The sequence below is a fragment of the Hyaena hyaena genome, unplaced genomic scaffold (genome assembly GCF_003009895.1).
Source record: "Hyaena hyaena isolate Hyena2069 unplaced genomic scaffold, ASM300989v1 scaffold_303, whole genome shotgun sequence".
Taxonomy (NCBI): domain Eukaryota; kingdom Metazoa; phylum Chordata; class Mammalia; order Carnivora; family Hyaenidae; genus Hyaena; species Hyaena hyaena.
The window spans coordinates 587,859-605,391 of record NW_024080934.1 but is presented as its reverse complement, the minus strand read 5'-3'; the positions used below and the strand labels follow the sequence as shown (position 1 = coordinate 605,391).

Below are 17,533 nucleotides of genomic sequence, written 5' to 3'. Positions count from 1 at the left end.
ACTCTGCCTCCTGGTAGCAGTAGCTTCTTGGTTTTGCCCTGTCTCACAGTATGGACTTGTGTGACCAGAGGTCTTAGAAGTGTTCTTTGTTGTCCCCATATAATTTTTCCCTTTTGGGACAGCCTTGAGGCTACTTGGCAGAAATTCAGCTTGGTCTAGGGTCAAGTCTAACCCAGCACGCTCTTAATTTTATTTTTGCTGTTGTAGATAACAGTAATGAAGGGATTGTGTATTGGTTTGCATTTCCTCTGGCATCCCATGAACCAGGTCCCTAGGAGTTGGATCCATCTATATATTCCATTGGTAACTTTTACCTTCAGTAACTTACCTCAGCTGCTGTGGCCACCCAGGAATCAAAGTTTTATAATCCCCCACACTTCCATCCTTTCTTGTCCCAAACCACATGTTTCCGTGAATCTAGGCCATTCAAATGAATCCCACATTTTCTGACACCAAATGATAGGTGTTTTCTTAACTGAACAGTCAGCGTCGTCTTTCTTTTCTAAAACCAGTCTGACACCAACTGGGTGCCCAACAATTCCATTCTATTCTGATACTAACTACCTGGAATTAATGACAGACTTCTTGGGTTTTTAGGGGCTTGGTCGCACAAGACTACCCTCAACTTCAGACACTAGCCACAAATGGAGGTGCCCAGGCAACCTTCATTGCTGCCTAGCCAGCCACAAATTCAGGAGGTCACATAACCCACCATTCATACTCCGTAATTCGCTTAGAACAGCATAGAAATCAGCAAAGCTTTTTTCTTACTGTTACCGGTTTATCACAAACCACACAGCTCTGGAACAGGCAGATGGAAGAGACTTGTAGGAAAACGTATGGGGTGGGTAGGGGCACGATCCCCCCTGCTGCTCTTCAGGCACAGCACCTCAGTGTGTCTGCCAACCCGGAAGCTCTGCTGTTTCTTCTTAAATCAGTTTTTGTTCCTTTATATTTTCTCTAGGAACAAGTTTCTAAAGTTTTCAACCTACTAGCATAACGTCTTAATACTCTCTTTTGTTTATAACCTCTGCTCTACCTATAGCTTTGTTTCCCTTTTCTATTCTGAATACTGTCTATTTGTGCCTTTTCCTTGTGCTTATTTTTACCTGAAGTATGTCAATTATATTAGTTTTTAACTCTTACCTTTGTTAAAAGTACTCTCTATTATATCTGTTTTTCTATTTGATTTCTAATTTTGTTATTGTTCTCTTCTTTCTCCTGTTTCCTTTGGACTTATTATTTTAATAATTTCTTTCAGCCCCTCACCCCAAATACTAACATTTGAATCTTGAAGTCATTAAGCATTTAAGTCCTGTGTTAGCTACATCCCACAAATCTTAGTATCTGGAGTTTTCATTATTTAATTCTAAGAATTATTAAAAATTTTATTTTCATTTTGACCATTTGTCTTGCTTTCCTCCTTTTTTGGCTTCTTTTGAAATAATTGAAATGGATTTTTTCTTTTTCTTTTTCTTTTCTTTTCTTTCTTTCTTTTTTTTTTTTTTTAGAGAGAGAGAGAAGCAGGACTCACTCAAAGTGGGGCTTGTGTTCACCTGAAGTGGGGCTCGAGGTCTCCCAAAGCGGGGCTTTTGCTCGCCTGAAGAGAGGTTGGAGCTAACCTGATGTGGTTTGACCAGAGCCAAAGTCAGATACTTAATGACTGAGCCACCTAGGCACCCAAAATGGCTTTTTTTCTGATTGCATTTTTTTCTGTTTAATTAATGTAGATGTTATAGGTTCTGTTTCCCTTTCTTAATGGTAAATTTTGGAATTTTAACATAAACAGTCTTAATATTAATCAGAATCTTTAAAATACTAATACTGTAAAATGCTTTAACTCCAATCACCCCCATCATAACTTATTTGACACAGTTCAGAATTTTGATAATCCTTCATTTTAGACATCTTTACTGTATACACTTGGTTTTGTTCAAATTTACCCACTGCTAAATAAAAATTCAACCAAGTAAACTATAAAGATATAATTGGCTTTATTAATTTATGAATTGGGCAGAATCCCAGCTAGCAAGTACAAGGGTACTCCAAAGGTCTATAGAAAGGGAAAGGTTTTTAAAGGCAGGACAAGGTAGTCATAAACAGAAAAAAGGTATTATTTTGGGTGAGGTCACCTTTGAGGACAAAAGGATCTTCTTAGGTGGATTATCTCACGAGTGCTGACCAGGAAATTCTAAACTGACCAGTGAAGACTACAATTCTGAGGGAGCTTGGAACTGTAATTAGATTAGGTCCTAAGCCCCATTTGGTGACATGGCCTAGCATAAATGACACCATTTTGGATCTCTAGTTTTCTTTTTAACACCACAATTGCCTTTTTTTTTTTTTAAATTCACATTCCATTTTGTATATTAGATATTTCTTCTGGGATCAGTCTTCTTCCTAAAGTATATCCTTAGACATTTCCCAAGTGAGGTGGCATTCTCAGTGAAATTTTGTTCATCGGAAACTTCATTTTGCCCGTTTTTGAAAGATGGTTTCATTGGATATTAAACTCTAGGTTAAAATTAAAAAAAATTTTTTTTGATGTTTGTTTTGACAGAGCATGAGCAGAGGAGAGGCAGACACACACACACACACACACACACACACACACAGAATCTGAAGTAGGCTCCAGGCCCTGAGCTGAGAGCGTAGAGCCCGACGTGGGGCATGAACTCATAGACCCCTAGATCATGACCTGAGCAGAAGTCAGATGCTTAACCGACTGAACCACCCAGGAGCCCCTTATACTCTAGGTTAAAAGATTTTTTTTCCCCTCTCCTAGCACCTTGAGAATAATGTTCTACCATCTTCTGGTTTCCAGTGTAGCTGTTGAGAAATAATCTATCATAATCACCCTAATTGTCATTCTTTGGCCAGAAATCTGTTTTTTTTAGTCTGGCTATAAATGAGATTTTCTGTTTGCCTTTCATGACCTATATTTTGACTGTGATTGATCTAGATAGGATTTCTTTATTTGTTATGCTTGTGATTTGTTGTGTTTCCTGAAATCTAGGGTTATTGTGTTTCAGTGGTCTCTGGAAAGTTTTTAGCTATCTTCCTAAATGTTACTTCTGTCCATCTTTTTTCTTTTTCTTTTCCTCCTGAAACTCTAATTAAATCTGTTAATCTGTGTCACTCAATCCTTCATATATTTCAAACTCTTTTTCTATGTCTTTGTCTTTTCTCTGTGTTCTGCATGATTTCTCCAAATCTGTCTCCCAGCTTATTTATTTTCATTTTACCTGTGTTTAATCTGTAGTTAACCCTTCCTTTGGCATATTATTTTCAGTGGTCTTAAAACAGTTTTATTTCTTAATTCTTTCTTTAATTTCCTTAAACATATTAAACATATGTATTTTATATTATTTATCAGATAAATTCAGTCTCTGATAGGTTAAAGATTGAGGGTTTCTTCCTTCAGGAATGATTTGTATATTCTTTCACCAAGCATCTGAGTCCACTGGCAATACAGGTCTACTTTATTAAATTTTATTATTATTTTTTAGATGTTTATTTACTTAGAGTACACGAGCAGAGGAAGGCAGAGAGAGAGGGGGAGAGAGAATCCCAAGCAGACTCAATGCTGTCAGTGCAGAGCACAAGATGGGGCTTGATCTTACGAACTGTAAGTTCATGACCTGAGCCAAAATGAAGAGTCAGAGGCTTAAGCAGCTGAGCGTCTTGGGCACTCCTTTATTTTTTTTAAGTAGGCTCCATGCTCAGTGCAGAGCCCAACAGGGAGCTTGAACTTATAACCCTGAGGCCAAGACCTGAGCTGAGATCAAGAGTCAGAGGCTCAACCGAGAAAGTCTTCATGCACCAAAGGCGCCCCTTCACATACAGATCTACTTTAAATTAAAATTCTTCATCTTTGTGTTTCTTTGGGCCATACAGATACCGTGAGTTTGGGCCCTAAATGTACATGAATGCTGGCCAGTAGATAAGAATTCTCAAGGGGCTTTTTTTATCCCTTCCTGCCACAGCTAGGACCAGGACAGATAACTTTCTTGTCAGTACAGTGGGTTTATTATAATTACTATTACTGTTTTGGTTTTGTTTTTTCCTTTCTCCCTCTTTTCTGTGAGGTTTCTACCATATGGGGGTCCTATATTTTTGCAAGAGGATCTACTGTCTGAATCCCCCCCCCTTCTTGGACTTTGTTCTCCAACTTGCACAGAAATAGAACTGAAGCTCTAGGCCACCTGGGATCAGTGAATGTCTCAAAGGTAGCTAGACACTTGAGCTTTACCACACTGGACTCTTGTTCCTATTTTGTTTCTGGCCTCTTAATGACTTCTTCCCTTACTTTTTGCAAATTGATATATTCATGAACTGGGTGCTTTAAAATCATTTTACTTAGTAATTTTAGTTTAGATCAGGAGCTCTAGAGGCGCTTGGGTAGCTCAGTTGGTTGAGCATCCAACTTGAGCTCAGGTCATAATCTTGCAGTTTGTGAGTTTGAGCCCCACATTGGGCTTGGGTTCATTGCTATCCACACAGAACCTGCTTCGAATCTTCTCTCCCCTTCTCTCTCTGCCTCTCTGCTGCTCATGCTCATTCTTTCAAAAGATAGAGGGGCGCCTGAGGGCTCACTTGGCTGGGCGTCTGATTTTGGCTCAGGTCATGATCTTGAGGTCTATGAGTTCAAGCCCCGTATCAGGCTCTGTGCTGACAGTTCAGAGCCTGAAGCCTGCTTCAAATTCTGTTTCCCTCGCTCTCTACCCCTCCCCCTCTCACACTCTCTCTCTCTCTGTGTCTCAAAAATAAATAAACATAGAAAATTTTTTGGATAGATAGATAGATAAAGGGGCTCTGGTTCACCATACTGCCCTGCATAGAAGTGCTTGAAAAAGATTACTGAAGTAAAATTAAAATTAAGATTGATTGTGTCACTTATTACAAAATATAACGATGCCACATATAATCTAACTATTAATAATAGAAAATAGAAAAATTATCCAGGTCTGTTTTCTCTTTTACCAATAATTACCAATTATATTTAACCTACTTTAAACAATTTAAGTACATAATTATATACATAGATACTTAATTTTTTCTCTTAATGTCCGTTGAAGCAATAAGAGATCCCACTTTTCACAGGTAGTCATGGGTATTAGAAAATTATATTCTTATCAATAAATACATACAGACATACATTTTTATTTTAAATCATTTGTTTTAAAAATGCTCGATGTCAGGGAGCCTGGGTGACTCAGTTGGTTAAGTGTGTGACTTTTGGTTTCCTCTCAGGTCATAATCTCACAGTTTGTGAGTTCAAGCCCTGCATCGGGCTCTCTGCTGGAGGCTGGCATGGAGCCTGCTCTCTCTCATTCTCTTTGCTTGCCTCTCCCTCATGCGCACACATGCTCTTTCTTGCTCTCAAAATAAATAAGTATATATTTAAGGGTGCCTGGGTGGCCCAGTTGGTTGAGTGACTCAGGTCATGATCTCACAGTTTGTGGGTTCAAGCCCTGCATTAGGCTTGCTGCTGTCAGCCTGTCAGTGTGGAGCCTGCTTCGGATCCCCTGTTCTCCTCTCTCTCTGCTCCTCGCTCACTCATGCTCTCTCTCAAAAAATAAATAAAACATTAAAAAAATTTTTTTAAACATTTAAAAGAAATGCCTGATGTCAATCCATTGCCAGTGATTTTTGGAGGCTCTACAGAGTGTCATGGCTAACTTGTGATTAATGTACTTTTTACACTTAAAATTGTGACTTAAGTAAGAATTTTTAATAAAAACAATTCTTGATGAGTACTTGGTTCATTACCTATTTTGCAAACCTGATTTGACTTTGAAACACGTGTATATTTTTCTAAAAGTCATCTAATGTCAAATAAAACATCCTTTTCAAGTTAAATTCAAATTATTCTCATAAGTTACCCATTTTTTGTGGATTTTTTTTTGCCCACAAAGTATCTTTATGTAGATTAGGTTTAGCAACTTTTTAGAAAATTGTGTTTTAGAAACACACATATAGTTGGGGCACCTGGGTGGCTCAGTCAATTGGGCGTCCAACTCTTGATTTCAGCTCAAGTCATGATCTCATGGTTCATGGGATTTGGCCCCTCCTCGGGCTCTGTGCTGACAGCATGGAGCCTGCTTGGAATTCTTTCTCTCCCTTTCTCTCTGGCCCTCCCATGGTTCCTCTCGCTCGCTCACTCTCAAAAAAAAGAAACACATACAATTCACCATCTTAATAATTTCTTAGTGAACAGTTCAGAAGGATTAAGTATATTCACATTGTTATGCAATCAGTCTCTAGAATTTTTCATCCTGTGACACTGGAAGTCTGTGCCTGTGGGACACTTCCATTCCCAGTGACCCCCTCCTTCCAGCCCTTGGCAGCTACCATTCTACTTCTTTTTCTCTGAATTGACTACTTTAGATACCTGATATACGTAGAATCACACAATATTTGTCTTTTTGTGATGGGCTTATTTCACTCAACAACATAAGTGAACCTCAGGGTTCATCCATGTTTTAGCATGTGTCAGAATTTCCTTCCTTTTTAAGGTTGAATAATATTCCAGTTTGTGTATATGCCACATTTTATTTATCCATTCAGCCATTGATGGACACTTGAGTTGCTTTCATCTCTTAGCTACTGTGAATAATGCTACTAAAAACATAGATGTGCAAATATCTCTTCAAGTCTCTTTTAGTTCTTTTGAACATACACTCAGAAGTGGAATTTCAGCAAGTTTTTAATACCTGGCTGCTGCCAAGTACCCTTTGGTTTTCTATGTTAGTAGTATAGATGTGCATTTAATAGCTCCAGTATATCCCATTATATTACTGGCCATAATTATTTTACCAGATTCCTTTTCCTAGATATTTAGGATATTACAAATAATTTACTGTTGTAAATGACACTTTATACATAAAATACCATGTACAATATGTTTTTGTAAACTTACATGATAAATTCCTAGAATTGGAATTGCTGAGTCAAATGATCTGTATATATATTTTTAATTTATTCCGTATGTCATTATTTTAGTCCATTCTTTTTTTAATTTTTTTTTTACGTTTATTTATTTATTTTGAAAGAGTAAAAGCACGAGCAGGGGAGGAGCAGAGAGAGAGAGTGAGAATGAGAATCCCAGTCAAGCTCTGTGCTGTCATTGTGGAGCCCGATGTAGGACTTGAACTCACAAACTGTGGGATCCTGCCTGAGTTGGAACCAAGAGTCAGTGCTTAACCGACTGAGCCACCCAGGCATCCCTGATCTATATATTTTTAAGCTTTTGAAAGACTGGCAAATACAAAGCTCTACCAACTTGTTAAAATACTTTCAATTCTTTGTCAACATGATAAACAAAATGTGGCTCATTTTTCTCTATTGAATTTTCGAGGCTGAATTTTTTTATGTTGATTTGCATTTGTACTCTATCTTTTTAATGTCTTCATGAGCTTTAGGCAATCTTTGTTGCTGTTACAATAGTTTATTATGAAAACAGGGCAGTGTAGGGACAAGCGGACAAACAAGCACAATTATGTCAGCTCAAGTGAAGTGTGGCACAGCTTCTTCACTTTGATGCCATACTTGCTGAGGTCAAGGATCAAGTTCTCTTTTGTTAGAAAACTTGTAATCCTTGGGGTGCCTGGGTGGCTCCGTTGGTTAGGCATCCAGCTCTTTTCTTTTTTTTTTAATGTTTGTTTATTTTTGAGAAAGAGAGACAGACAAAGTGCAAGCAGGGGAGGGGCAAAGAAAGAAGGAGACACAGAATCTCAGATAGGCTCCAGGGTCTGAGCTGTCTGCACAGAGTGTGACGTGGGGCTCGAACTCATGAACTGTGAGATCATGACCTCAGCCAAAGTCAGAAGCTTAACTGACTGAGCCACCCATTCACCCCTAGGCATCCAGCTCATGATCTCACCTCAAGTTTTAATCTCACAGTCATAAGTTCAAGCCCCACGTTCGGTCCTGTGCTGGGCGTGAAGCCTACTTAAGATATAAAAAAAGAAAACTTGTAATTCTTACTCTTGCTTTGGAAGCTTCCAGAGGCTGTCCTCTTCGTTTTGCAGTATTGTAGGGCATTGTTGGCAATATCTGAGATGAGTTTCTGGAGCCAGAGAGATGAGCCGCATTATGCATGCGCTGGCAGCCTCAAAGCCAGCAACAGGTCACATCAGATGATAACCAGTCACTGCACCCAGGATTGTAGGTGTGTGATCTCTCAACTGTATCATGATGTTCACCAAAGGTGTGCTGGACACTGCCAGCCTTATTACCTACATTGGCGGCACTTTGTAGTATGCAAATCTTATTAGACATGGCCTCCCCCAGGACACTGAGCTACCAGCCAACACTGGAACTGCCTTGTGCCACTACATGTCCTATGCCCCCTACCTCAGGTCTAACTGCAGGCCCCTCAGTTGTCTCAGTGGGGCTGACCTTGTTCTTCACAATGACGCTGGTTAGGAAGGGGCTGAGATGGCAGAGGCAGGGCCATCCATCTCAGAGTCTCCATATAAGCCACTGCTAGGCAAATTTTTGACAGTATATTCTGTATAATGTAGTAAAGCATAATTATTTAAATGTCCAAATAGCTTTATTTTGCTTACCTTAGATATTTATATACTAATTTTTTTTTAAGTTTATTCATTTTGAAAGAAACAGAGACAGGGTGAGTGGGAGAGGGGCAGAGAGACAGAGAATCCCAAGCAGGCTCCACACTGTCAACAGAGAGCCCCATGCGGGGCTCAAACTCATGAAACCATGAGGTCATGACCTGAGCTGAAACTGAGAGTCAGACACTTAACTGCGCCACCCAGGCACCCCTAACATTAATTTCTTAACACTCACTTATTGACCACTCACTATGTAGTAGGCCCTGTACCAAGTTCTGAAAATTTGAAATTAAAAATACAGTCATTGTTCTCTGGTAGATGATGGTACAGTAAGGAAGGGAGACATATAAACAGTTGATTATAATAGAATTGTAATAGTTCTAGTGAGCTGAATAATTACTGTGATGGAAATAAAGATAGAGTACTGTGGAAGCATGTAGAAGGGCCTCTAGTAATGATAAGTATTTAGGAAAGGCTTTGCAAAGGAACTGTTGCCTAGGGAAAAAGTGAACTTAGCCAGACACTACAAGGGAAAGAGACCTCCTGGGCAGAGGAAAAGTCTATACAGAGGCACAAAACCCTATGAAAACATGTTAGATTCGGTAAATGAACTATAGGCAAATTATTTGATTGCCTATGGGGTGGTGGTAAGAAACGAGGCAGGAAAGGGGCATATCATGAAGAGCCTCATATGCTATGCTGACAGATAGGAAAATAATGTCTTTTACACATTCACCACTTTGAGTATTAAAGAAAAAATAATTATCCTAAAATATTTAAATATCTCAAAACATATTTAAGAAAGCTCTTTTATTTCTTGATTCAGGTAAAAAGAACTGTCTTGTTTCTGCTAAGTAATTGCCTTTCTTCTAAGTAATTGTGGCATTTCAGCCAGTCTGGAAGAAAACACAGAACTGGAAAGAATAAACATAGAATACCCACAACAAGTGGGAGATTTGTGCTGAAGGAAATATAAACAAACCGTTTATATCAGATGTCTGCCAGAAGAAGGAAAAGTATATAATTGATTTTCACTCTCCATGTGAAAGTTTTCCATAGTCAAACAAGAAAATAACCCAGGGTGCTACTTGCCATTATGAGAAGAATCTGTTTTCTATAAGATTGAACATTTTTCCTGCCAACAGTTAAAAAAAAAAAAGTAGCCAGGCTGTTAGGTATTTGATTTGACTGCTCAAAACCCTAGACCTTTCAGCCTGGGTCCAATCAGAAAACAGATTAAACCATATCTGTAATTTAAACAGAGGAATATAATATGAAGAATTACTAAGCTATAATAGAAAGTAACTATAAAGACATGAAGAAAACTAACAGATACCCAAGGAAGGACAAACTTGGAGGGTGACCCATTTCCCAGGGCTAACGTTTGTACCTCACGGAAGAGAGTGCAGTTGCGGCCCATTGGATGGTGGAGAAGGTTGGTGGGTTGCCTGGTCCAGAGCTGATCCTCAGTCACTGGGCAAGTGGAAAACAAACCTCTGAGGTCCAAGTGAGCTGTAGCTGTTGAGTGGATACACAGAAATTGTCAGGACACCACTGTGGGTGTGAGATCTGAGTATATGATATCTGTGTTGGGGGGGCCCATGGGAAAATGACCAGTGGCCCAGTCACTGAGGCTACTCGGCATGCAGCTGGGGAAGTGTACCACGAAACGTCTTTGCGTATCCACACCACTGATCAACCATGCAACAGGAGCAAGAACAAAAACACTGCGGTTGTACTGTGGAACTAGGAAGAGAAGTTCGTTCCTTCCTCCTTCACTGTCTCTGCATCACCTTCTCCTGGCAAAGCCTAACCTTGTGCTCACTGTAAAAGAAAATGCTTAGTTTAGGCCATTGTCATAGACCATGTATGAAGTGAATTTGGAGCTAAGAGGCAATAAATATGTAACTGGCACAGGATCTGACTGCTTACAGTCTTGAACCTTTCACCAGTGTCTGGCTTATAATTGAGAAAAAAATATTAAAGTAGCCCCTGATATCCAGGAACTGATATAGCTCTTAAGCTAGGGCTCACTGTTAATGCAAACTTATCTGATGCTCACAGCTGAGTCCTGTTGTTCTATAGAATATAAATAGTCTCATAGGAACATCCACTTCAGGCAAAATCACTGCGCACCTCACAAAATACTGAACATCCTCTTCTTTCATTGAATTAGTAACTGTTCTACTTCCTTGCCAAATACATTTCTAACTGCCCCCCCTTAATCTGCATTCCCTATAGATTAGACTTATTGAGATACCCCGCCATAAAATTCCCTTGATTTATTTATTTTTTTTTTTTAAATGTTTTATTTATTTCTAGGAGAGAGAGAGAGAGACAGCGTGAGCAGGGGAGGGTCAGAGAGAGAGGGAGATACAGACTCTGAAACAGGCTCCAGGCTCTGAGCTGGCAGTCAGCACAGAGCCCGACGCGGGGCTCGAACCCACGAACCGCGAGATCATGACCTGAGCGAAAGTCGGTCGCTTAACCGACTAAGCCACCCAGGCGCCCCATGAGAGAGGGAGAGGGAGTACACATGAGAGCAGGGTAAAGAGGCAGAGGGAGAGAGAGAGAGGAAGAGAAAAAGAGAGAATCCCAAGCAGGTTCTACACTCAGCTCTGAGCCTGATGCAGGATTTGATCCTACAACCTTGGGATCATGACCTAGGCCAAAATCAGGAGTCAGGTATTCAACCAACTGAGCCACTGAGACGCCCCTAGAATTTCCTTGATTTCTGACAGTATCTAATCCAAAACAAATCTCCACTTCCTTAGACCCTACCTAAAGTTATCCAAACCTAACCCAAATGCTGTAATATGTTACCTCTAAACCCTCTCTCTTATTTACTAAGACATTCCACAGATCCTCAAAGTATGTGTTCTCCCTCTCAATAAGGAGTAAGTAGTAAACCCAACTTGTTCAAATACAGGTGTGTTCTTGGGGTTTTTGACTAAAGAACATTGACAGAATAAATGATTACTACTAAGTGTTCCTTAACCAAATGGATCTTCTTACTCCTCCTTTTCCTTAAACCATTATTCTTACTACATGGCAGTGAGAAAGAATGAAATCTGGCCATGTGTAGCAACATGGAGGGAACTTGAGGGTGTTATGCTGAGTGCAGTAAGTCAGGCAGAGGACAGATACCATATGTTTGCACGTATAGGAGGATTAGGAGGAACTTAACGGAGGACCATGGGTGAGAAGAAGGGGAAAAATAGTGGGGGAGAGGGAGGGAGGCAAACCATGAGAGACTCTTGAATGCTGAGAACAAACTGAGGGCAGATGGGGTTGGGGGGAGGGGAAGGAGGGTGATGGGCATGGAGGAGGGCACTTGTGGGGATGAGCACTGGGTGTTATATGGAAAGCAACTTGAGAATAAATTATTTAAAAAAAATTATTCTTAAGTAAGGTTTTCATAAGTTGGAGGTAGGTAGGGGATTGGAAGAAGAATATCCCCCTACCTTAAATTACTTAAACATCTTTTAAGTAATTTAATGTTGCAAAAACTGTAATTATTTTTTAAAACCTAGATTTTAATGTTTTTTTTTTAAGTTAGGTAAGTTAGAAATAATTACTTTAAGGAAGTAATTATCTTAGAAAACTAATCTTTAATCAACAATACCAATAAAACTCCTGAAAAGTTTGTTTTTATAACTATTTTTATTACTAAAAAACTCCATACAAATGCTAATTTTTAAAAGTTAGTAAACATACACCAGAATAAACAAGTTATTGTTCTAATAGCCCATCTACATAATACATACTGCACATTTTATTTTATTTTTATTTTTTTAATATTTTTTATTTATTTCTAGGAGAGAGAGAGAGACAGCGTGAGTAGGGGAGGGTCAGAGAGAGAGGGAGTCACAGACTGAAACAGGCTCCAGGCTCCGAGCTGGCAGTCAGCACAGAGCCCGACGCGGGGCTCGAACCCACGAACTGCAGGATCATGACCCAAGCGAAAGTCGGACGCTTAACCGACTAAGCCACCCAGGCGCCCCCATACTGCACATTTTAAACACAGTCAAATCATAAAATATATAAATGAGATTACTCTTAATATTTTTCTTTCTCTTAATTTTTCAGTGAGCTCTTTTCCTCAAAGTTCAGGAGTGACATGGGGAATACATATTCCTGGTAGAACAACATTTTGCTTTCATTTTCTCTCTTTTTTTTTTTTTTTTTTAAGTTTTAAGAGAGTGAGTGCATGAGTAGGGGAGAGGGACAGAGGGCAAGAGAGAGAGAGAGAGAGAGAGAGAGAGAGAGAGAGAATGCCAAACAGGCTGTATGCTCAGCATGGGGTGTGACACAGGCCTCAATCCCACAACCCTGGGATCGTGACCTGAACCAAAAGCAAGAGTTGGATGTTCAACTGACTGAACCACCCTGGCACCCTGTGGTTTCATTCTATAGTCACTTCTAAAAAGCTGTGGAAGCTTCCTGAGGGGCCCTTCCTACTGTGAAAGGCCTTGGAAAACCTGCATTATATTTCACTATTAAAATCTTTACATTTTTAATATAGAGGAGGAAAAAAATGTTTAAATTTGATTTGATTCCAAACAGTAGTTCTGATCCATATAAGGTCTACTTAAACATAGTTAGAATGAGTCACTTGGTAGAAATTCTCTGTAATGAGCAGTATCCATGGCTTAGTAAATGGATATTTGAAATTTCTTCATAATGTGGCTGTGCAAATAATTAAGTAAATATATGAATATCCAAGAAATGTGATTTTTGAGTGCATAGTTTCTTGTCTGAGTAGTTACCATTTTCTCCTACTGAACAATTAAAAGTTCTTTAGTCTCTTGTGGACAAAATCTAATCAAGTCTAAGTTATGGATAGCCAGCGAAATTATATAGTCTTATTCTAGCAATCATTTATTTGTTAAAGAATACTTGTGAGGGGCGCCTGGGTGGCTGAGTCAGCTAAGCATCATGCCCAGGTTGTGATCTCTCAGTCATGAGATTGTGCCCTGTGTTGGGTTTTGTACATGTGGAGCCTACTTGGGATTCTCTCTTTCCCTCTCTCTCTGTTCCTCCCTCACTCTCGAGCTCTCTCAATCTCTCAATATAAATAAACATTTAAATATATATATCTTTTGAGCGTCTATTTTATGTCAGATAACTGGGCTAAGGTGCTTACAAAAAAAAAAAAAGACTCTAATCCTTGGTTGAAATGGGTGACCATTTCCCTGAATTTATTAAAGACCTTCCCCTGAAAAAACTTTTCATAGTTTATCTGCATGCTTTCCTGCCCTTTATTTTTTTGTGTGTTTTGTTAGGACTTGCAATAAGAGGAGAAAAGTAGAATATACGATAGCATCATTAAATTTGGTCAGTAAATATTCCTCAGCACTGGCTATCAACTAGGCTCTGTGCTTCCTGGGCAAAATAAGATAGAATGGTACCACTCTGCCTTTAGGTACTTTAGGTACCACGGTGGAGAAAAGAAAGCCCATGGGACAGTGCCTTTAAGGACTTCTGTCAGAGTGCGAAGCCGCAGTTAGTAGGGATAGTTAACAGATTTCAGGGGTTTTAAATCAGCTGCCCCACCTCTACTCCTGTGATGGAAGACCCCAATCACCTACAGATCAAACATCTGCCTGATCTAGCAGAGTGGTAGGTAGCCATCTGATCTCCTCTGACTACCTCATCTCAGCAGTCTCAGCCTAGAGCTGGGGTGGGTGGGTGGGTGTGTGTGTGTGTGTGTGTGTGTGTGTGTGTGTGTGTGTGTTCGTTCGTTCATGAGTGTCCATGAGTGTCCATGTCCCCATATCCCCACATGAGGTAATTGGGTCAGCTCTTAGTGTTCATATGACTGACCCCTACCCCTCAGGCCATCTGGTATTTGTATTTTAAAAGTATTCCTATAGGGGCGCCTGGGTGGCTCATTTGGTTGAGTGACTCTTGATTTCGTCTCAAGTCATGATCCCACGGTCATGGGATCAAACCCCACATTGGGCTCCATGCCTGGCATGCCTGCTTAAGATTCTCTTTCTTTCTCTCTCCCTCTGCTCCTCTCCCTTGCTTGTATTTTCTCTCAAAAAAAAAAAAAAAAGTGTGTGTGTGTGTGTGTATGTATATATTCCTGTTAACAGGTTTTCACCTAAAATTTACATCTTAATACTGAATCGAACAAGAAACTTCTAAGTTACTTAGGCTATAATAGCTGATGATTCATTACCAAAACCCACTGTAGATTTATTAAAGGTAGTTGTATACAAATTATAAAACATCACAAGAAAGATTTTTAAGCAGAAAACATCCTGATTATGCTTAGGCAGGTGTTCTTTGGGTTGACATGAACCAGATAGCATCTGATCATTTTCTTTAACCTGTTTTAGAAGACTCCTCAAAATCTTCCTTCCCTAGATTTTACTCCTTTTATGCATAGTGAATTCTGTAAGAACAAAATTACAAGTCCATAAAATCCCTTAATTCTTAAATCCAAAAAAGTTCAGAAAATTAGAGGCGCCTGGGTGGCTCAGTCGGTTGAGTGTCCGACTTCGGCTCAGGTTGTGATCTCACAGATTGTGGGTTTGAGCCCCACGTCGGGCTCTATGCTGACAGGTAGCTCAGAGCCTGGACCCTGCTTCAGATTCTGTGTCTCCTTTTCTCTCTGACCTTCCCCTGCTCATGCTGTCTCTGTGTCTCAGAAATAAATAAAACATTAAAAACAATTTTTTTTTTAATTAAAAAAATCAAAGATTCTTTTTGTAACTCGTTTCTTGGAAAACCAGACTTGAACCAGCCCTGTTAAAATTTTCTATCTGTCCTACTGGGACATTCATAAAGTTCACTGCAGAAATATTAATGTGTAATGGCTCTGCCTTACATATTTCATATATAGGGTATGTGCACAATATTTCTTTTATAAACTTAAAGAAAAAACTGAATTCTAAACACATCTACCTCCAAAAGTTTAAATAGGAATTATAGACAGTGGATATATAAAGTAATCCATGGCAGAGTGGTTTAAGAGGGAACTTTATTTGTAACTCTGTGAGTAATGAATGTTAACTAAACTGCAGTAATCATTTTGCAGTATTTACATAAATCATTATGTGTACACCTAAAACTAATAGTGTTATGTGTCAATTATATCTAAAATGAAGCCGGGGGGGTACACTTTAAAACTGTAACTTTAATTTTCTGGTAACTTTCACTTTGTTTTTAGATTGGATAGTTACATAGTTGGGAGTTAAATATAGGAAGTAAGATTATGAGTGCATATATTTGATTTCTTATACCCACAAAATGAAGGCTAAAATAAATATAATCAGGATAACCATAGGCCATCACCATGATCATACATGCAAGAAAAAAAGAGCCTTTGAATTGGGTATTATGTAGATGTGCATATAAAGTGATCAAGTAGCAGTATTCTTGTACATTTTCAATGGGAGACATGCCAAGCACAATTTTATTAGTTCTTGTTTCCTTCACATTTTAAGGGAATATAAATTTACATACTGTTGATTTCAGGAGCAAAAATATGATAAAGTTTCCTCCGTATTGTTACCCCCTTAATACCATTCAAGTGAAGCCATTTAACTCTTTAATTATAGTGGGATAGACTGACCTATTGTCTGCATGATCATAAAGAAACATTTTATTTATTACAAGATTTTATTCTGGAAATTAATATTTTCAAGCTCAATGCAGTTGATTATGTTTTTATTTGGAATCTTCCCCTCCTTTTTTCCTTGTTCTGTACAGATTATCAACGCTTGATGACTGTGGCGGAAGGCATCACCACACTTTTGTTCCCATTTCAATGGCAGCATGTTTATGTACCCATCCTCCCTGCTTCTCTGCTACATTTTCTTGATGCTCCTGTCCCTTATCTGATGGGCCTTCAGTCAAAAGAAGGAACTGACCGTTCTAAACTAGAACTTCCTCAAGAGGTAAAACTTATAATGGGTGATGAAGCATTTGCTGTTTGTCGATTTAGGCCAAGGCCACTTTTTGTAGACAGCATTGTCTTTGTCCAAACTGTGTCTCTGACTGTCCTGAATTTCCCAAGTAGCGCTAAGGTAGAGCCCGAGCCATGGAGTGCAGATCCTGACCCCTGATGGTTACCAAGACTAGTCATTAATTAGGCATGGTCCAAACAGGACAGGCAAATTTTCACAGCGATAAATCTGCGAAGATGGAGCAACAGTAGCATTATCTAGTTGGTTTATTGTTCTAATGACATTTATTTCATTTTTCCCTTATTTATTTTAGAAATTCTGCTTTTAAACAAAACAACCCAGGTTTTCACATCTTTAAAATCTCTAAGGTCATTAAATGAAATGAATTTGATTCTTGACTTCCATCAAATGAAATGTAGCATCTTTCAGCAAACTATAGATAATGGAAATATCAAATACCTTAGTATTCTTTTTTTTCAGACCTAAAGGTAGTTATCAGCTTTTTCTAAATGTCAGCTTGGCTAGGTGATTGAGATAAAAACTCTAACCCCTAGCTTTTAGGCCACCTTCAGGTTACTATGCTTTCTGTGTGTTGTATTTTCAGATGTTGTTTAAGAAGAAAATTGGGAATTCTTGGAAGCATTTTGAATGTAGTTTTTATCTTTTGTTAATGGTACTCAGAATTGGAATATAAAACCTTTGAAATGAAATAATGATGAGAGTGCCATGGCCTATTAAAAAACATTAAATAGTTAACTACATTATATTATTAGCTATTTAATTAGCACCTTTCTTAATAAGATCTTTCATGCTGTGCTATGCTTTTATTTGTTCCTATTTCCCATAGAGATCCTCATTTTAATATGTGAATTTAAAATAACACACTAAGCCACAGCCATTATACCCATTAATGATTCCTGTAATCATCCTTTGCTTACTTTATTCCAATGAATGTTTCCCTACCAAAATTAACATTTTTGTTCAGGGAAAAATAGCTTGACTGGGATCATATAAAATGCTTATAAAAGCTGTCTT

General features: G+C 38.8%; 1 protein-coding gene across 3 annotated transcripts in view; it reads left to right on the top strand.

The window, feature by feature from the left end:
- Positions 1-17,533, top strand: part of DENND5B (DENN domain containing 5B) — a 194,993-nt gene that overhangs the window by 92,466 nt on the left and 84,994 nt on the right. For all 3 annotated transcript variants that reach the window (XM_039247677.1, XM_039247676.1, XM_039247678.1), the window contains one exon: positions 16,302-16,489. In XM_039247677.1, coding sequence (XP_039103608.1) covers positions 16,302-16,489 — 188 coding nt within the window. The remainder of the gene's footprint in view (positions 1-16,301; positions 16,490-17,533) is intronic.